Here is a 22,110-nt window from a genome sequence, read left to right as displayed (position 1 = left end):
CACCACTTGTAGCAGCAGGGTTGTGAGGATACAGAAAAAATAGGTAGAGCTACATTAAGTTGCAAGGATAGGTCCCGCAACTTTAAGATTTTGGCTAGTTTTAAGTGCTGTTTACTCAACTGATACTACATTTTGTAGCAACAGGAATGCCTCTAAGGAGCAAAGAAGCATAATCAATGTTCAGTTATTCAATCACTGCAAGGTCTGTTTCCTTTAACCAAAGAAGTTGCTTGCAGAGGTGTGCAATGGATTATTTGGTCGATGGGAGGTACAGTATTGCAGAATTAGTTAGTACTGGGTCAGCTGACATATGCTGCATTGAATATTTTTAATTATAAATGTGTTTGGAAAAGACCTCAGTTGGCACAATTTATAAATAAGATAAATAAGTAAATCATAATATTTTAAAGGCTGCATATTAATAAGGACAAGCAGAGGGACCATAGCATAAAATGTTTTTAATAAGACACTAGATACAACTAATCCTAGAAATTACAGATGGGGACATCTTGTTAGCATATCTTTTACATCCTCCCTGCCTTCCACCAGTACAGGATTGTTCCCTGTGCTTTGCTCAATTTAGCATAATACGTCTATGGGTAGGTCTACATTGCACTGTAAACCCGGGTGTGTGGCACCTAGGTTTCTTTGTGGACTTGTTGTTTCCAACCCCATGCCTGAGCGTCCACACTGCTTTGTAAACCTGGGTTTACAGTTGCTGGACCTGGGTCTCACAGTTGGGCTAACATGTCCATACTGTACTACACAGACCTTCTGACTCGAGACTGTGGTTCAAGCTGCATCCATACTGCTAAATGACAGGGCTTCCACCCAAGTCACAGGGGGACTCAGGCTCTGATCCACCCAACAGGCAGGGCCCTAGTTCTCAGGACCTGAGTGCTTGCTGACCCAGATCAGACTGATTTGTGTGTGGAAAGAAGTGAGGCTTGGACTCTAACCTGAGTCAGAGCCGGGCCTCAGTGAACAGTGTAGACAACCCTGTGGGGCTTCAATAATCATAGACAATTCATTATTAGTAAGATGTTTTTTTCTTGAGCATCAAGAAATCTATGCTACAAAGTGCTGAACACTCCTGCCCCACTCAAGCAAAGCATTTAAGCATTTAGGTGCTGTACTGGATCAGATCCTTTTGCAAGATTGAGCCCCAAATGCTTTGCACATGATGGGACACTTCAGAATTCACAAGTCGAAAATATCAAGAGTGTGGCACAAATCAGCATTTACACCAGCTTGAGAGCAAAACAGAAAAAAGATGTGTGCCTCAATCCCTGAGCACCTTTGAAAATCTCAGCCTAGACTTGTTTTGCTCTGTTTTCTGTTTTCCACTTGAGTTTGTGTAACATGCAGCTTTGTGCCAGATGCTCAACATCTCACTATATGCACACTGGGGTTGAGGTTTTTTCATCAATTAGTAATACCTTGGATTGTTCAAGAGAGGTGTAACAAGGGGCAATGGGGTAAAATTAATGGGAAAATGTGAGTGGAATAGCAGGAACAATTTCCTGAGCATGAGCTCTATTACACTGCCAACCAGTCTCCCATGGGCCTGCCCCCTCTCTTGAGTCAGTTTAAATAAGACCAGACAAAGCACAGGAGAACAATTTTGTGCTGGCGAGAGGGTTGACCAGATGACCTCACAGTCATAGATCTTTCCTATTTCTAATTCCTGTGATACTATTATTAACTTTTGTCACTCGCACTTTCATGACAGAAAATCTGGTATCAACAATGACCTTAGCAGAAGCAGTAAAATGTAACTTGAAGCAGGCACCCATAGGTTTTCTACTATAATCCACCTATTTTTTCCTCAGATAAGTTCATTAAATTGTAGTCTATGGAAGGAAATGTCTGCCCTTTACCTTAGATCTCTTACACTACAGAATCCTGGTGCGGAAAGTGTTCGCCCTACCTCTACCCCCGACCCCCCGCCTCCATATTCCCTTGAAGTTCACAGGACCACCTAAATTGACGACCTTTTGCATCAGTTTTCTACCTTTTGGAATGAAAATTGATTTTGATTATCGTGGTATTTAAAGATCTTATATCAATGGCGTTGCAGGATAAGCAGCTTTTCAGGCTGCTGAAGTGAAAGCAGGCATGGAAACTGATGTGAGAAAACTGCTACGAATTCTATGTCATAGCATGAAATCCAATCTTAGCTCTTTTTTGTTTCTTGCATACGGATGAAAGCTGTAAAATCCTCAAAGTCTTATTAGGAATTGCCATCTAGTGGAAATTCCTGTTCAGAATACTCCTGCTTCCTATTCATTCTAGTTGGCAACAAAGTTTTGAAACACAGTAACAGGTCTACTGGACTACTAGTTTCAGTGCAAACTTGCAATTTACCTGAAATCAACAGAGTCCAGCAGAATTCAATCAAGACCTATTGAAGGGTTCTAATGGAGCTAACTGGAATTTCCAATCAAGACTGTACAACGGAACAGGCTTGCGCATCAAGGGAAAGTGACATTTAAATCATAGCACAATGACGAAGTAGTGCGTCATCCTGTTGTGTCAAAATGTCATTGGGTCATAGTTCAACAATATTTACGAGTCTCTGAAATTTATTTTGAGACTCACAAACATCCATCAGTGAGCTAGGATTAAAAACATAGGATCACTTCGGGGATAATCCTGGAAAAAGAGGCTTCCTCAAAAGAAGAGGAAATCACTCTAGCTCATATTTAAAATTCACACTTGTGTTCATTAGCTACTCAATTTAGGAGTCACATTATCCCATGGATTTCTGCTGAGATTATGCAAGAGGTCACATTGCCACAATGAATCTCACATAATAAATCATAGACATTAGAGTTAGATATAGAAAAGATCTGTAAAATCACCAGATCCACCTCCTGCAAGAGTAGGTTTTGATCATACAGTAGATATTAAACTGATCATACTCTACACTTGATTTTAGTCACAAGGCTAAGAAGCAATCATGATAATTTTAATGAGGTTTTTTTGATGGTGCAGAGCTAATAATGCAGCAATGAGTGTACCCTCATTATGTAGAAGCATGACTCTTGTTTTTTGTTTTGTTTTAGTGGCAGGAGGAGGGGATGGCTTACAATCAAAAATATTTACCCTCCAGTTTGCAAAATCTGCTGGAAAAAAACCCAAAGGAAATGCACAACATTAAATATGTGGGAGTAGAATCTTCCAGGTCTCAATGAGTCTGACTAGTATTAACTTAGTTTTAAGTCTCTTTGGAAGAATTAGAATGCTTTCTCTTCACTTTTTGGATGCACTTTCAGAAGTTCAATTTCTATATTTCTGTTCTATGCAATCGGCTTAAATTTCATCACCCTTCTTGTGCTGAACAGACTTACAGTTAGGAAATAAGAGTCTGATCCTGCACGTGAGTCGTCCCACTGACTTCGGTAAGGAATGGATCAGACTCCGGATCTGCAGGTCAGTAACTGTGGCTCCGTTGCAAGGATTAGTGTTGTCCGCCAAAAACCTTGTTCTCTGCAAAAGCTAAAACTACTGACTCTAGAACTGAACAGACAGCACGGATGGTATTTATGTGTCTTGATTTGTTTAATTTTCTTTCATCAGCTGTACCTGTCTAACTCCTGAAAGTCTTTCTATTGATTTAAGTGTGCTTTGGGTCAAATCTTAGGTGCAGAATGTTTTTTTATAAACATTATTCAAATAAAGCTCAATTGAGTCAATATCCACAAACAAGTTCTCTTGACCCACCAAAACTAAAGTCCTACTCCCTCAACCCACTCAGTACCCATTCCACTAATTCTCCCAGGAGAAGCCTGTTAAAATACCATGGCATGGACGATGCCCTTAAGATCTAACAGTGATCTAACTTAATTGTCTAAGTGTTCACTTAAGAGAAAAATCCAAAAACAAACCCTATAAAATATTATTTAATCTCAAAATGTTTTTCCATTTGCTCTAGCTGTAATAGTGTCTGATACCATGATTACAGGTAATTAAATTAAGAAAACTTCAGATTGCCATAAACCTTTGTAGCAGTTCTACAAAATCAAATCTGTCACCTCTGCACCAAAGCTATTACGGTATTGAGAATACACATTCAGCCACTATGACCTTGTCTTGATTTGCATTTAACTAAACCACTTCATGAACATGCAGATGTGTAACAGAAAAGTGTTTGTAAAAAAGAAAAATGTACATGTAATTCCAAATGAAATTGGATATAAGAATAGACCACACCAGACTTCACTCTGTTATCTCCTCATTGCAAGTTTCAAAAAGTCTAGTTCAGTTGTATGTCTATTTGTGTGCTTCATCTCTCAGGCAAGCGTTGAAAGCAGTGGGTTTGGTTCGTTTTTATCTTCTCCCAAGTATTAGTTCATTTCAGCCTCGTATGAAGGAAATCAGTCCAAAGGCCTTTAGACTGCAAACTGAAATTCTGATTTATTTCAAAAGGAAAAAATTCTGCTACGGACCACTGAATCCCTCACAGCTGAACAAAAACAACAGTCAATCAAGTTATTATCTTGTTATTTTTGCCTAAGGAGCTGAGAGAAATATGTGTATGTCTAATTTAACATCTAATTGAAATATTTTCTGGAAGCTCTCTAGGAACAGAATTTGTGCTCTATTAGAGAACTGCCAATTTTCTTAAGATTGCCCACGTGATTTACTCAAACGGAGACACCTCTGAAGGAAGAATCATTTTCATTCACAGCTACCACAAGTCCAAATTAAAGAGGAAAGAATGTAATGTTCAGATTAATAACTAGAGCATTTTGCTGGAGGCCACTTTGCAAAGTAATGTTGTAAATAAAACACCCTAAACTGAGAGTTTCAAAAGTCTATTAATAGTTGGCAATTCAGTGTCTTTTTATTTAATCTCTGTGCAGATACATTGAACTAAAAGCCTTGATTCTGTCCTTCCTAACCTCTATTTTTGCATAACTCGGGGCAATCTACAGTTCTCTTGTTTAAATTATGTAAAGGGTTTTCCCCACAGATAAACACTGCTGAATGTATTGTACGTTCAAGGGAAAACTGATCAGCTCAATACCCAGGTGGAAAAGATAGAAAAAATGTGTGTAGGCAGAGTACACATGAATGTAATGATGAACTAAGATACTTGGAGAAAGAAAGGATTGTCTGGATGTTAAGGCACTGAGGTGGGAATCAGAAAACCTAGCTTCAATTCACACTTTTCCCATAGATTTCCTGTGTGACACTGGACAAGCCACTTAACCTATAGGTACGTCTACACTGGAAAAAAAACCCAAACCCATGGCAACGATTCTCAGAACCCAGCTTAATGGATCCGGGCTCATGTAGCTCACACTATGGGGCTAAACATAGCAGTGTAGATATTCCCACTCTGGAGCCCGGGCTCTGAAACCCAGAGAGAAGGGTGGATCTCAGAAGCCAAGCTCCAATTCGAGCGGGAACATCTGCAATGCTATTTTTAGCACTGTAGCAGGAGCCACGCGATCTTGAGTCAAGGGACCTCGGCTATCAGACTTGCTGCCGCAGCGGGGGTTTGCACCATAGACATATGGCATTTTCTTTCTCTCACCCTTTGTCTGCCTTGTCTTGAGACTAGAGGTTCTTTGAGGCAAGCCCTTGCTTTTACTATGGGTATGTACAACACGTAAAACACAATGGGACCCTGATCTTGGTACAAGACTATGGGTAAAACTGTGAACCTATTGAAATCCGTGGGAGTTTTGCTACTGACTTCAGTGGGGACAGGATTTTATCTTGCAGGTGCTACCATAATACAAATAAAAATAATAATTAATAATGACACAGTAATTGGCACTATATAAATACTTTAACTGGACAGAGATAGGTGATGAGGGAAGTATCATATGTATCATGGGATGGAAAGTTTATGTTCATCTAGAGAACATGAGGGGAAGAGAGCAAGAAAGGAGGGAACTGGGGAAGCAGAAATGAATACACGGGGTGGAGAAAAAGGATGACGGGGTTGAAAGAAAGGCATGAGTAGGAGTCGAGAAAGGGATGGCTGCCTGGGCTAGGGATATGAGTATTCTAGGGTAATGGACTCAAATCCTGCAGTAACACTGTCACAAGCTGCAGTTTGTGACAGCATTCATACAGCACATGGTACTTTTACTATAAGGGGAAGCACACATGCCTAAAACCACTAGAGAAAGTGGAAGCTAAGTTGCTAGCCAAAATCAACAAGTTACTGAATTGCTCATCCTTGTTCTCATTGCATCCGAGAGAGGGATAATTTTCAGGATGATGAGCGTCTCTTTAACAATTAGGCACACTTGCATGTAATTTCCCCTCAGTAAACACATTAACTATGGCCATTTGATGAAAACTACACTTTCTCCCAAATCCCTCACACAGTATGTCAGGGACATGAACTCTCCTTCAGCATCCTGTAGCATACTAGTGGTTTGGAGTATTTTTAGGAGGTGGGGCATAGAAAAGCCAAATCCCAGTAACACAGTATAGATGGTCATTATTTTATTGCCCTCCTCCAACAGCTGTTTTGATGGGCTGGGACATGTTTGGGTTGAAAGAAGGGATGGAGATGATTTTGTGCTCTTTTGAGCCTCTGGAAATAATCTTCTCCCATGTTCCATGGCAGGTTCCCTGCCCTGAAGAGCTTAGGACTTGTTTATCGAGGTATTGAGCACTCACACACCCATTGACTTCAATTGGAATTGTGGGAGCTCAGCAACTCTGAAAACTAGCCTCTAACTATATTGTCTAAGTGGATGGCCATAAACACTTGTATAATTTAAGGTAGGAACTAGCTTCACTCTGTATCCAAAAAGCATTGAGCATGTTGGCACACCTTCACACCCTTCCATTGTCCCCTGTAACACTCCGTTTATTTTATGGATAGTAAAACCTCAGAGTTAGAACACATCAGGAATGAAGGTTGTTTGTAACTCTGAAATGTTCGTAACTCTGAATAAAATGTTATGGTTTTTTCAAAGTTTACAACTGAACATTGTCTTAATACAGCTTTGAAATTTTACTATGCAGAAGAAAAATGCTGCTTTCTCTTTTTTTTAAATAGTTTACTTTTAACACAGCACTGTACCGTATTTGTTTGGGGTGGGTGGGGAGCGGTCTCTGCTGCTGCCTGATTGTGTACTTCTGGTTCCGAATGAGGTGTGTGGTTGACTGGTCAGTTCATAACTCTGGTGTTCATAACTCCAAGGTTCTACTGTATGATCAAACTGTTCCTCTCACAGAAATAAATGCTGCAGTGAATGGGATTTTCATCCACTTCTCACAAGTTGTAGCTTCCAGTATCATGTGCACTCATTTGTTAACACGTGAGATTTTTGCAACCCCCTTCTTCTTTATGTCCCCATACATTAATCTCCTGGGATATGCATTTCAATATGTCATAGTATTTTTGTGTAAAAAAAGTATATTTCTAAATGTATAAAGATGGAGGTTAACTACCATGTATACGTCATTCAGAGGTTTTTGTTTTAATCACAGAACCATATGCGTTAGAACAGGAAAAGACCTATTAGAGCATCTAGTCCATCTCCCTGCCAATGCAGAATTGTTAATGGTATAGTTTCTAGTGTTGACTGCAAAGAATCAAATACTTTTGAGCTCAGCAAAACTGCGTATGCAATGCAGGAGCATCAATCCTTCATTGGTCAAACATCTTTACCGTCTTGATTTAAGCCTCATAGGATATCAATAACCAAATGAAACTAGTAAAGCTGCCTGATTTTAGCCAGAAGCAAGCTTAACATTTCAGCGTCTATTATAATGATTAACCAAAAAAACCCCAAAACAAAACAAAACAAAAAAACACCACCACCACACAACCTCTGCAACACAAAAATTCCTTATTCTAAAGTTAATGTTCACACTGGCTGATTTGTCAGGAGGTTTAAAGACTTAAAATAAGCCTGCAAGCATTCTAGACCTACATTTCTGATTTGAATGGGGTTGAAATTCTGAGAGAAAGTGGCAATTTAAATTAAAACATATACTGATTGCTGTCATGCCATGGTCCAGTCCTCTGCACTTCAGCTGGTAGACAGTGTTAATAGTGAATTGCATCTCAGTGACAATAATTTCCAAAAGATAAACTCTGTGATCAAGATATGTTCTAGGGATTCTTTTTTATTTTGTTTTTTTCTTTTTTGTTTTGGTTTGGTTTTAATGTGGCATTAAAGGAATTGTTCGCTAGCTGCAATTTGGGACATGGATTTCTGCACTCACCCCAGCAAGAATTTGTGTAGTGTAATACAGTCAAAGCCATCAGGAAATTAAATAGTACCTCATTTTATGTAACTTTATGTTTTGTTAAAAGGTCAGGAGCTACAAAAGGTTTGCTTGAATAGCATGTAAGCTTTACCAATTATAAAAAATTTATTGGCTAAAATTACAGGTAAGCAAAAAAGTGATATATTTCACCGGCTCATTTATTATACAACAGCAGCGTGCATCACAAATCAGTAGCTGTTCCATCAAAGAGCATAATTACCTTAACTTGTTAATTTTTTTTTAATATATTTAAAAATGAATTGCTAACTCAGTTCAAGGATCACAAAGCTCCCTCTACATCCCTCTGTTCCTGCATAGAAATAGCATTAAAATCCACTCAGAAAAAAGAAAACTATGTTTAAATAAATCTGACCTCATACCTCTTGTGTTCCGCTGATTGATGGTTGTGTAATTGACAAGGTTCCAAACTCCAGATTAGTAGGCTGATCAAAGGAAGGTGTATAGCAAGTTGCTGTCTGTTCCACCTCTCCTGGAAGCACTAATGACCCTGCTGAATACAAAATACTTGACTCAATCCTTCCACTCAACATATAATTTAGCAAAATCATACTCTAAAATCTCGCAAAGCTCAAAAACTTGGTAGCACTTGTATTATACTTTTCTTGTTGTACAAAATATAATACAGGTACTTATCTTTAGAGCAGATGCAGTCCTGAATCAAAAGCCAGATCAAAAAAATGCCTGTTCTTTGGGGAAGTCAAATTGGATTTGAACTTGATGACTGGCCCCAATTTCTCAAATAAGTTAAATAAAAACCACAGATCGTGGAGACCACCAAACTCTGGGGAAGTTTAGGTCTGGATGTCTCTCTATTCAAAAGAGGAGGCAAGGGCCAGTGCAGAGGTCAGTGGATTGGGAGACAGGAAACATGGGGTCTATCCCCAACTCTAACCTGCTGGGTGACCTTTGGCAAATCACTTCACTTCAGTTTCTTCATCTGTAAACTAGATAGGAGGAAGCCTGTACCTGTGGACCCTGGAGACAGAGACTTCTTGGGGTGACTTGTGGGTGTGATGGGGCACCTGGGAAGTTCAGAAGAGAGCAATGATCCAGCCACATCTTTTCACTTCCCAGTTTTGCTGACAGAAGATGAATTTATATAGTTCCATTGTTCTATTTAGGTTATGGATGTCCCAGGGAGGCCTAGCTTCATCTAGCTTCTCCTCTGAAGATTGTTTATTGTGTCAAAGTCAGCAAAATTATACACAGTGGCTTTGTAAAAGGGACTCTTCTTTATTAAAGAGTTGAAGCTCGTCCCCCCGGGATCTCAAATTAGGTTCAAATCATGAGCCAGAAGATGAAAGTTGAGGAATTAAAGTTTTCACCTTTCAGCCTAACTTCCTTGTATTTTGCTCCATAAATCTTTGTATCTTAGGGGTTTGTATTGGCTCTCATTTCCATAATATTTGAACATCCTCCAGGTCAATTAGATAGGCAAAGCCTTTTGAAAGGTGGAAAGAACCTGGGTAAGGTTGTTAATAGGTGTGTGCTAAGCCTTGACATGTTCAACCACTCATAGACTTTAAGGCCACGAAACCATCATGATGATCTAGTTTGACCTCCTGCACATTGCCACAGAACCACACCCACTCACTCCTGTCATAGACCCCAACCGCTGGCTGAGTTACTGAAGTCCTCAAATCATGATTCAAAGATTTTAAGTTACAGAGACTCCACCATTTACACTAGTTTAAACCTTCAAGTGACCCATGCCTCATGCTGCAAAGGAAGCTCATTCCGTTATTCATCAATTCCAAGGCCAGAAGGGACCACTGTGATCATCTAGTCTACCCTCCTGCATCACACAGGCCATGGAACTTCCCAGAGCATATAGTTTAGGAAAAGAGCCAACCTTAACTTTAAAATGGTGAGTGATGGAGAATCTACTATGACCCTTAGTAAATGGTTTCAGTGATTAATTACTGTCACTATTAAAAAAGTATGCCTTATTCCCAGTCTGAATTTATCTAACTTCAACTTTGACCCTTGGATCAAGTTTTACCTTTGTCTGCTACATTGAAGAGCCGATTATTAAATGTTTGTTCCTATGTAGGTGTACCAGATATGGCAATTTTCTGTGGGATCTTTGGGAGATCTTACTATATTAAGTATATGTATCATTTTGGGCCACGGATTGTATATAATTCCATGAAGGAGAGTGACCACAGTCTTCCAGGAATTAAGAACAGCGGGGAGGAGGGTGGGCTGGTTAGACCAATTTATTCATGTTGTAACACCTGCGGAGAGGTACTACCATCTGGAGTAGCTCACATATATTGGGTCAAATTGGATTCTCCAGAGACCAACAGACAAAGAAAGGACTTTTGGATAAATAGCTGGAGTTTACACTGTCTCAGGGTCTTCTTCCTGATCCAGCAAACAGACAGAACCTTCTCCCCAGGGGGCAGGGAGCAAGTTTTAGGGAAGGGTTGAAAGGACTGACACCTGCCACAGCCCTTACTGAAATTGGGGATGATCTCTGGTAATCTTATTAGCATGCATGTAGGTATTTTTGTTGTTTGTAATATTTTCTCTGCAATGCTTTTATATTAAGAATAACTGTGTTTGCTTATAAAGGGTTGTGTACTCTCTGAAGATAAAGCATAGTGCAGTGCTGGTTAGTCTAGGCAGTCTGGCTTGCTGGAGAATTCACAATGAAGGCAGGGAACCAGGCAGCCTAGAAAAACTCTGGTCAGGAGGGAGACAGACATGGTATCCACCCAAGATACCTGATACCTGTGAGCTGAAACCTAAAAGTTGGTACCCTTGCTGAATCATGGAGGGGAGATACAGTTGAATTTGTCCTGAACTGTGACAATAGGTACTTATAGACTGTAATCATTTCCTTGTTAAATAGACTAAGCTCCTTGAGTCTATCACTGTAAGGCTTGTTTTCTAATTCTTTAATCATTCTCATGATCCTTCTCTGAAATCTCTCCAATTTAGCAACATCCTTGAATTGTGGACACCACAACTGGACATAGTATTCGGCAGCAAATACAATGGTACTAGTAACCTTTAATGCCAAATACAGTGGTAAAATAACCTCTCTATTCCTACTTGAGCTTCCCCTGTTTATGCATCCAAGGATCGCATTAGCTCTTTTGGCCACAGCATCACACTGGGAGCTCATGTTCAGCTGACTGAAGGGCCTGATGGCTAAATCTTTTTCAGAGTCACTGCTTCCCAAGATACAAGCCCCCCACCCCAACCTGTAAGAATGGCCTATATTCTTTGTTCCTAAATGTATACACATAACGTTTAGCTATATTTCTGTGTAGGACCAAGAACCAATCCCTGCCAGACCTCACTAGAACACACCCATTCATTTATGACTCATAGGGATCAAAACTATTCCTTTGCTACAGAAGGAAGAAGTGGGCCAACATCTAAATATGGTGGAATCTCTCCCAACTTGTTTCAAATTCACTTGCTCAATGTACTTATTGCAGGAGGTATGCCTGAGCATTCCCTCCTGATGTAAATCGTTGATCATTTCTGTATAAAGAACAAATATGTCACTGTTTATTCCCAATAAACCAATTTGTGGAGGAGAGGGGGACCCCCATAATGAAACCATCTGGCAAAATCTCCAAAAGACAACACTTAAAAATTAGGACAACAGAAGGAAATGTATTTTTGCTTTCAGCAAGAAGTGCTTTGTCATACTCAGGATGTCAGTCCTAATTTTTTAAAGCTTGTTAGTAATGCAAACAATGTTTCAGATTTCTTTCAATCCATAAGAATGTGGTAATCAACCTTTGTTTGCCAGTAGACATGTCAGAAATGAGCATTTTCTCTGTACCCTGGCTGTGTGACAGCAAAGGAGAGCCTAATCAGTAAATGCTGCTTTCCTTGGTAAAGTTTCATCAAGAAACTCCTTTGGAGATTAAAATTAGGGAGTCTTGACAGCCTTCCTTCTCAGTGGGAGGTTCCACAAGAACTGTACAGTTCTGTATGATTTAGCCAGTACCTCACAGCTGGCTTAGCCCAATGCTATAGCACTAGTGGAAGATGATGATCCTAATTAAGCTACTAATTACATTGTCACTGGTGGTGATTAATTAGCAACAGGATTGCCTTGGACACTGCCAATGACATTATATAGATAGAGATAATTGAGAAAGTACTGATATCAGAAAAGCAAGAAGGATTTGGAATGCACCTTTCTTAATACTATGGAGAATCACCTTCCTGGATGAGGTGGTTGTGAAATCCTGGGATTCTAGTAACATACAACACAGCATAGCAGGGCAGATTCAGAAACTGAGCAATTCTCTTATTTTTAGTCTTTGGTGTTATGATAGATCAGCAGCAAGTGGTTGCTAAATCAGTGAACACTGTTAAATAAGCCAATTTCTTAGGTAGTTATGTAGCACTGACATATTAATTAAACTTTAAAAAAAACTAATGCTAATGTTATGGATGGTTTGAACTCACAAGTGTGAAGAAATTCCAAGTCTTGACTGTATATCTTCATTACAACCCACCATGTCTAACTATAGTGGGCCCAAGTAGGTTACCACTTTCAGAACTCATCTGACAAAAAAATTTTGCTAGGGGGTGTCAGGAGGTTTGGTAAATAAATAGAAAGCTTAAAAGCTCAATTTTCCTATCTCCTCTGATTCTCAAGCGTCAGGCTGTCAGCCCTAAAGAGCTACCTCATGTGAAACAGTCTTGAAGCGGTGCTAAAACTAGCAGAGGCTGGGAACAACAAGCTATTCATGGATTTTTTTCCAAGTATTAAAAAAAACTCACAGTACTTACTCTGAATCTGGTTCCCCATGCTGTTTTATTGCATGTAAATATAGGTTCAAAATGTAAACAAGGAAGCATGGATTATGCAAAATAATGGGTAATGATCCTTTTCACCCCCAGAAAAACATATTAAAGTGGTTGTTAACTGATGATAGCTGGCCTGATTTTTAGAGGTACTGAGTACCCACTGCCCTCATTCATCTTCATCTGGAGTTGTGAGTATTCAACACCTTTGAATATCAGATCCATAGTGTCCTGTGGTCCTAAACCAGCTTAGTGCTAGGTTGTAATACCTTTACCCATGTGGAATAGTTTGTTACTCTTCAGTTACATTTATTCCAATGGGACTATTTGCAGAGGAAGGTACTACTCAATATGAGTGTATCACAATTAGAGCATTAGGCCCCATTCTGTAAAATGCTTACATCCATCCCTATTCAGCAAATTCCTTACTTAAGCACATACTTAGGTGATTTGCTGATTAGGGATAGTGCTCTGAACTGGGGCCTTAGAAAATTACTCCCTTGTGCATTTACCTTGCAGTTTCAACAGGATACTGTATTATTCTTTGCTGCTGGCCCTAAGGCCCAATACCGCAAACCCTTACTCACACAAGCAGCCCCATTGACAGGCCTCTCGTACTGGTATCATTGTATTTAAGGCCTGATCCTGCTCTCACTTAAGTCAATGATAAAACGTCCAGTTACTTAAATGGGGTAAGATCAGGCTCTAGATGAGTCAGACACTAGGTTCCCCTTCCCAGTACAGTACGTGGAACATTCCCCCAGTAAATCAAAATGGTTTCTCAGAACCATTATAATTTGCACTGCCAAGAATTATTCGAAGCAGTGGTAGCTCATGCCTCATGACCTGAGAATGGCTCTTAGCAATGAAAAAATAATATTTCCATATATGTGCCCTGAGTCACTTATTACAAGGAAATATTTGTTCTAGTCACTAATTTTCCACAGAGATTTTAAAAGACAGTGAGTCCTGGGGAGTGGGACATCACAGCATGCAATAAAATTTCTTTAAACCCAAATATTATCGATTATAGCTCTTTTATTATTTCTTGGGATTATTTGAATATGTCTCTGTGTGTAGGCACCATTTTACTTTAGTTCTCTTGCACATCACCTTTAAAAGAGGTTTTGGAAGTGACGGTGACTGTCTTTTACAGAATGCCAAGTCCCAATGAGCTCGTACGTGGAGGGCATTTTTACCATGAAGTCATGAACCCCTAAAAATCAGAAGGTTATATATTGAAAGCTTAAGCTTAACTTGGAGATGGTAGGTCTATGAAAAGGCTCTAAAACTGGAAGTCAGGAGGGTTCTGTTTGAAACTCTGCTAGTGACTTTGGACAAATCTCTCAAGCCCCTCTCTGTGCTTCCATTTCCCCATCAGTGAAATGGGGGAAATGAGTAAGCATTTGAGATCTACAGACGAAAAGTGCAAAATAAGTGCTAAGTGGTATTATTTCTGATGCTGTTCCCCTCACCCAGCACTCAGAATCATTTTGAATTTATATTTACTTGTGTCCTTAACACATTTTGAGATCTTTATAGATGTTATGCATATAGGATTTTTTTGTTTTATTTTACATTTTACTTCGAGAAGACCCAGTAATTGTGCCATTCTTGGAGCAGTGCAGAAAATGATTTGTCAACACTCTTGAAAAAGGTTAGATGTAAAATTAATCATACTGCCACAGTGTGGAAACCAAGTATTTCTCCATGTCCCATGAGAATTCATGATCCTTTGTATTGTTGCCTTAAGCTACTTACAGTCAGAGATTAAATTTAATAAGAAAGATAGAGATTAAATGGTGTGCACCATGCACGTGCTGTCTGTACACTGTGGGTTAAAGCTCTGGTTTGGGGAATCAGATTTGCATGGCTAACTAGAGTTATTATGCCAAATTCCCACAATTCAAAGACTAGTTCCAGCTTTTAGTTGCAAGACTACTGTCTAACTAAAATAACTACAATTTATTTGTATATTGGCGATCTGATTTATAGAGACCATAGTATTTCTATGAATTCTTTTGTTCATAAGCAGCAGCTACAACCGGCCCTGAAAGGACAGGTTAGTTGGACACAGAATTTTAAAAAGGAAAGAAAAGAGTGCGATTTCCTCCAAGACACACCTGAAAAAAGTATTAGTTCAACTGGGACATTTTAATACCTGTGATCAATTATGCTTGTGTTCATTAATGTTTAAGATTTACACTTTTTACAGGTGTGTACTCTACCGTATAGAGGACAGTACCTTCATTCTCATTAGGCTTATTATGATGGTTTTACCATACAAGATACAAACCAGTCAGTGAAGTCTAGTAGTCGGAGCACTGGACCAGGAGCCCAGAAGTCCTGAATTCTATCTCAGCTTTGCAACTGTCTCCACTGTTGCCACAGACAATATACAGCTAATTCCCATGCCTCAGTTTCCCCATCTGTAACTCTGGATGCTATTTGCCTTATTCACGGGGGATTATGAGGAATTAGTTCATATCAGTGCAGCGCTTTCAAGGCTGTAATACACTATATAAACCCTTAGTGTTGTTATGTACACTGAAGATTGCTGAGAGTTGATACAGATTACTCCTGCATTAAGGGGCAATGAAGGTTTTCTCATGGGAAAAGCCGAGGAGAGCAGCTATTGCAAACTAAATCAAGTGTCACATAAAAGGATAGTAGTTAGCTCAGTCATAATCTGCAGTAGTGAAGGTAGACCATTACGATTATTTTATAATCACCCATAAAAGCAGCAATTGCCAGATTAACTCAATATGGTTTGCATTCCTACCATAAATCTGTATTTAGGCAGGGAAAGCAGATGATAATTTTTGTAGTTTTCAACCTCTTTAAATGCAATCTGTTTAACTTGGTGTTTTTAAATGTATGTGATTAATATTAATGCTCACAAAAATGACTGACAGTGCATCATATAGCTAGGCAAGAGTGGGAAGCTTCAGTGTAAGCTATTATACACCTTTGCCAGTGCTCTTCACTTCTGACCATCATCTGTGCTATTCTAGAACTGGACCTGCCATGAGTGAGAACTGCTAATTAGGCTGTCAGGCGATTAAAATGATTAATCACGCTGTTAAGCAATAATGGAGTACCATTTATTTAAATATTTTTGGATGTTTTCTACATTTTCAAATGTATCGATTTCAATTACAACACAGAATACAAAGTGTACAGTGCTCACTTTATATTTAATTTTTTATTACAAATATTTGACTGTAAAAAACAAAAGAAATAGAATTTTTCAATTCACCTAATACAGGTACTGTAGTGCAATCTCTTTACCATGAAAGTTGAACTTACAAAAGTAGAATTATGTACAAAAAAAAACTGCATTCAAAAATAAAACAATGTAAAACTTTAGAGCCTACAAGTCCACCTATTCCTACTTCAGCAAATCACTCGGACAAAGTTTGGTTAAAATTTGCAGGAGATAAAGTTGCCCGCTTCTTGTTTACAGTATCACCTGAAAGTGAGAAGAGGCATTCAGATGGCACTATTGTAGCCAGAGTCGCATGGTATTTACATGCCAGATGCACTAAAGATTCATATGTCCCTTCATGCTTCAACCACCATTCCAGAGGACACGTGTCCATGCTGATGATGGGTTTTCTTGATAACGATCCAAAGCAGAGCAGACCAACACATGGTCATTTTCATCATCTGAGTCAGCTGCCCCCACAGAAGGTTGATTTTCTTTTTGGTGGTTTGAGTTCTGTAGTTTCCACATCTGAGAGTTGCTCTTTTAAGACTTCTGAAAGCATGCTTCTCACCTCGTCCCTCTCAGGTTTTGGACGGCACTTCAGATTCTTAAACCTTGGGTCGAGTGCTGTAGCTATTTTTAGAAATCTCACATTGGTACCTTCTTTGCGTTTTGTCAAATCTGCAGTGGAAGTGTTTTTAAAATGAACATGTGCTGGGTCATCATCCGAGACTCCTATAACATGAAATATTTGGCAGAATGCAGGTAAAACAGAACAGGACACATACAATCCTCCCCTAAGGAGTTCAGTCACAAATTTAATTAACACATTAACACATTATTTTTTTAACAAGCATCATCAGCATGGAAGCATGTCATCCACCATTCCAGAGGAAACATGGAAGAGGCATACGAATGTTTAGTATATCTAGCATGTAAATACCTTGCAATGATGACAAAAGTTTCATGCGAAAGCCTGTTCTCACTTTCAGATGACATTGTAAATAAGACGCAGGCAGCAGTAACTCCCATAAATGTAAATAAACACGTCTGTCTTAGCAATTGGCAGAACAAGAAGTAGGACTGAGTGGATTTGTAGACTCTAAAATTTTACATTGTTTTATTTTTGAATGCAGTTATGTAACAAAAAAAACTCTATATTTGTAAATTACACTTTCACAATAAAGAGATTGCACTACAGTACTTGTATGAGATTAATTGAAAAACACAATTTTTTTGTTTATCATATTTACAGTGCAAATATTTGTAATAAAAAATAATATAAAGTTAGCACTGTACACTTTGTATTCTGTGTTGTAATAGAAATCAATATATTTGAAAATGCAGAAAAACATCCCAAAATATTTAATACATTTCAATTAGTATTCTGATGTTTACAAGTGCGATTAATTTTTTTTTGAGTTAACTGTGTGAGTTAACTGCGATTAATCAACAGCCCTACTGCCAATTATTTCAGACCTATCACCTTGTCACCTGTTCTGAAATAGGAACAGGTGTTCACTATGGATTAGATTAAGATCACTTAACTCATTTCGCTAGTGATATAAACCAGATCTGAATTCAGGTTTCCAGTCAAAAGGCAGCCTAGAGAGTAAACTCACTCCACCTATGGAACCTTTAATTCTTTAACAGATATACTTAGAATTTGAGAGGTGTACTCAGACCTGAGTCCCAGAAATCTATAAAAGGAAAAATGAGGGAACTAAGAATCATCACACTGAATAGAAACCTTTGCTGTCCGGGCCTAATATAAGAGAGCAATCTCATAGCCTGTGTTCTGAAATGCCAGGGGTGAAGAACAAAACATTAACTCTCTATTTGCTTTCTTCTGAGAATTAAAGCCAGACTTTGAATATTCTCCTGCAGGCTCTCTGGCTTCAATGGAAGCTCTGTACCCACAGAGAAGTGAAGGGTAGTCAAGCAGTTAGAGCACTCACTGTGGGCTCAGAGCCCTTCATTCAATTCCACACTCTGCCACAGATTCTTTGCGTGATCTTAGGCAAGACACTTAAGGTACCCCCACGCTGGAATAAAAGAGCCGTTGGACAGACACAGCTGGCTTGGGGTCAGTTGACTCAGGCTCACAGGGCTCAGGCTGCAGGGCTAAACAATTTTTGATGTTTGGGCTTGGGATGGAGCCTGGGCTTTGTGACCCTCCTCCCTCTTGTGGCCCCAGAAATCAGGTTCCAGCCCAAACCTTAATGTCTATACACAGCAATTTTACAGCCACATGAGTCTGAGTCAGCTGGCCTGGGCCAGCCACAAGTGTTTAATTGCTGTGTGGTCTATCTGCACTTTCCTATTTCACAGGTGTGTTGTGAGGATAAATCTGTTAAAGACTGTGTAAGGTGCTCTGAAGCACAGTGGTAATGGTGGGTGGTAGGGGACACACAAGTATCAAGGATATACTCTGGCAGAATTTCAGCTGTAGGATGTTTTTTTGAAGGGAGGAGGTTAAAATTACTATAGGTGTATGAAATATCTGCAATGAAATATTTGAAAGTTTGTGGGACATGTCTCTAGAAATTCAAAATGGGTCCATCTTTGTGAAATGTTAACACTATGATGAAATATTTATAGTGAACATGGGTCCAATTTGAGTGAAATTGTTTTTCTACAGTAAAAACAGACAGAACTTCAGGATTCTGCATCTCTTGGTAGCCTTGTTGAGAAATTTTGCAAGAATTAGAATGATTAAAATAAAAATGTGGACAAAAATTCAGGAACAGTTATCAAAAAATACCATTCACCAGGAGCCAGAATAATAAATCTGAGGCTGTTACTTGTACTGAACTGCTCACAACCTTGAATAAAGAAATTATTTCAATATTCTCTTCCAGAGTGAAGGCATGAGTTATTTTTTCCTAACCACAGCCTGATTCAGAATCTAAAGAGGAAGGAAAATTCATACATTTGGAGTTAGAGACAGAGAGCAAGCACAAGAGTGAAAGAAAAGAAACATACCACTATATGTCCCTTGACCGAATTCATCATCTGTGTCAAAATCTTCCAACTCCAAGTAATTGTCCACCTGTGACAAGACCCAAAACCAAAAGATTGAACAAATAAAATTAAGTCTATTCTTTCCATTGTTCTAACTACAACTTGGAGCAAAGCAAAAATTATGACTGTTAATATCAGTTTCTCCATTCCCTTTGTAGCTTTTACAGGAGTTTGAAAGTTTATTAAAATTATTACTATTGTTATTTGAAAGAAAGAAATGTTTGGTATACTTCCTGTATTTTTAAAAGTAGTTAAAGAAACACTGACAAATAGTTTTGTATCAACTTTAGGTTTTGGGGAGGAGAAAAATAGATTTCATAAATTCTACTATGCCTAATTTGAATAGCAGTGTTTTCATAACTTACAATAATGTAAAAACATTTTTCTTTGTAAATGGAATAAGAGACAAATGTTACTCTGCAGTCTTGGGAATCCACTGCCTGAGACCCAGAAAGTGAAACTGACTCTAAACAAAAGAGAAACTGACCATTATAGTTTCATTTTTCAAGTGGTTTAAGTGAAAAAAGCAAAGAAACAACTTACTTGAATTTTTTTCAGACTTAAATCAGGAGGTTTTTTGTTATTTTTTTTAGCCTTAACAATGGTAGTTTAAAAATGTCTTAGGCGTATTTAAAGTGTTTTGTAAGAATATTGCTTTATCATTAAAATCTCCACAGGTGCATAGTGGGAGGGGGCACAAAGATTCTCCCCACAAGCGTTGCCTACATAAGGCCTGACAAAATTTCACTCATTAAGTTCATCCTCTGTGCTGATGGGTGTAGAGGGCCAGAAAAAGTCCTCTGTCCCATATGAGACCTTCTTAACAATTCAAAATAGAATTCCCTCCTAAGTGCCTATAAATGATAAAATGAGTTCATTGATTAAATACATAGCATATACAAGAGAAATGACAGGAAACTTTTCCTCCTTGGGCTTCGAACTTGCTTTTCTTAGAGGAGAGATGTAGAAAACTATGCTAATAAACAATGTGCCTATCTGCAACTCTGAACATATGAACAGTCTAGTCTCTACACACACATTACAAAAAAATCTCAAAATGACTCAACCTCATGCTAAAAAACTGAGACCTTCCCCACCCATTCCACTCAACCAAGCCTCTTTAAAAAAAGCCTGGAAAAATGGATTGCCCTGGCAACATGGGATGAATGTCAATGAATCTGAGCTCAGTAGGAGCAAAGTGGGGAGTAACTTTCACAGTCGAAACCATACATTGGGAATGCCTTTCCCCCAACTCGCAGACAAACATATTCAGGGATTGTCAGGTAGAGCATCTCAACTGACCTCAGGTCTTAGGTTAAAAGAAGGGAGGAGACACAATCCCGAATGGGATTTGTAGGTCAAAATGAGCATCTTGAACTATACCTGGAAGTGAACTGGTAACCAGAGCAAACACCGGAGCACAGCTGTACTATTCTCCTTTGCTGAGTTGGAGAGTTGCCCCATATTGCACTGAGTTTACAGCACAGAACCACAGAGAAATTAGAGATGCAAAAGGTTTAATCATCTCATCCAGTTCAAGACCAATCCCTCCAACCAGCCCCTTGCAATTTAAGCCCTTACAAAGCGGACACTTTTATATCATATTAAAGGTACAAACTTGTTAACAGAAAAAAACTGGTTAGATGGTGCTGCTAGAGTTCTTCCTTCCCTCAGAATGATCGTGGAAGCAAACACTGTATTTCCAGACACTTTCCCCACCCCAAGTAAAATAATTTGTAAATCAGTGCATGAGACAGAGATTAGATGTGTTCTGCTTATAATTCCTACCCTGAAAAGCACTGAAGCAAATCTTACCTTCACTCTTCTTGCCAGACTAAGGTCACCTTGGTTAGAGCAGCCAACTTTCCAGCTTTCACCCATCATTATCTGCAGACATATTTACATGCATTAAAATGAAGCAAGAATACAGATCACATTCAAAGCTCCCACTGATTTACATTTGCAAAAGGGCTGCATGTTTGGGTCCTTTAAAATGTATTTGGAATAAAAAAAAAAAAAGAGTGAACGAAATGGTTTCTGAACAGAGGTTAGGGAATATCATCATAAATATATCCAAACTAGGTCCAATGGAGAAACACAATGAGCAATCAAAATAAGCACAACACCAGTGTTTAGAACAGAAGCAATATTTTCAATGGCAGTTGTTCTCTCCATTCTATTCCGAAAGGCAGGTGTAAAGGTTACAGCAGCCAATTCACTGCATTATGAATGCTTTTTGCTATTACTGGAGCAATGTTCCCAGTGCATCCAGTTATTACTGGATTTGTTTCTTAAACTACTACTGTGATAAAAACGTGCAATCGTGCCTGAAACTTTTGTTCCATAGCAACAACGATAAACATTAGGCTATTCTATTAACTAAGAGATAGTGGAGGTTTCATCGTGCTTTACAAGGCACAAAGCCAGTTCCCAAGTGGCTAAGACAAGAGACCGAAAGGCAGTTTATCCAAAGATGGAACCATATTCTTGATGAGAGAAACAGCACAAAGTTTCTGTTATCAGTAGTATTATACAAGGGTCTGAAAGGCTGTGATTCTTTTAAAACTCCTATCTGAGTTTCATTCACACAGGACTATGATCCCTGCAGAAGCCTGACCACCCCGTATATTACAGCTGCTCTACAGGTAGAGCAAATGGCTGGCGTGTTCCCCTCAAGTGCCTCGTGTTCCCTCCCTCCCACACCTTATATAGGATTCTACAGAATCTGCTTCAGATCAGATGTTCCCTTCAGTCACTACCACTCAGCCAGAGCATCTCCTCTACTTCACTCTCTCAGGGCATTTAGAGCCAGAAGAGAGCAT

At 39.0% G+C, this 22,110-nt stretch overlaps 1 protein-coding gene across 7 annotated transcripts in view; it reads right to left on the bottom strand.

The window, feature by feature from the left end:
• The window catches only part of IFTAP (intraflagellar transport associated protein), a 62,346-nt gene that overhangs the window by 5,629 nt on the left and 34,607 nt on the right, over positions 1-22,110 (bottom strand). For 6 of the 7 annotated variants that reach the window (XM_032805088.2, XM_032805085.2, XM_032805083.2 and 3 more), the window contains 3 exons: positions 21,104-21,175; positions 19,250-19,316; positions 8,634-8,764 (listed from right to left, as the gene is read on the bottom strand). In XM_032805088.2, coding sequence (XP_032660979.1) covers positions 8,634-8,764; positions 19,250-19,316; positions 21,104-21,175 — 270 coding nt within the window. Of the gene's footprint in view, positions 1-8,633; positions 8,765-16,267; positions 17,000-19,249; positions 19,317-21,103; positions 21,176-22,110 lie in introns of those variants that run through there. The other variant, XM_075065263.1, reaches the window with a different exon arrangement.

The sequence above is a fragment of the Chelonoidis abingdonii genome, chromosome 4, assembly GCF_003597395.2.
Source record: "Chelonoidis abingdonii isolate Lonesome George chromosome 4, CheloAbing_2.0, whole genome shotgun sequence".
NCBI lineage: Eukaryota > Metazoa > Chordata > Testudines > Testudinidae > Chelonoidis > Chelonoidis abingdonii.
The sequence above is the reverse complement of the archived record's forward strand: the minus strand, read 5'-3'. Positions and strand labels throughout refer to the sequence as shown.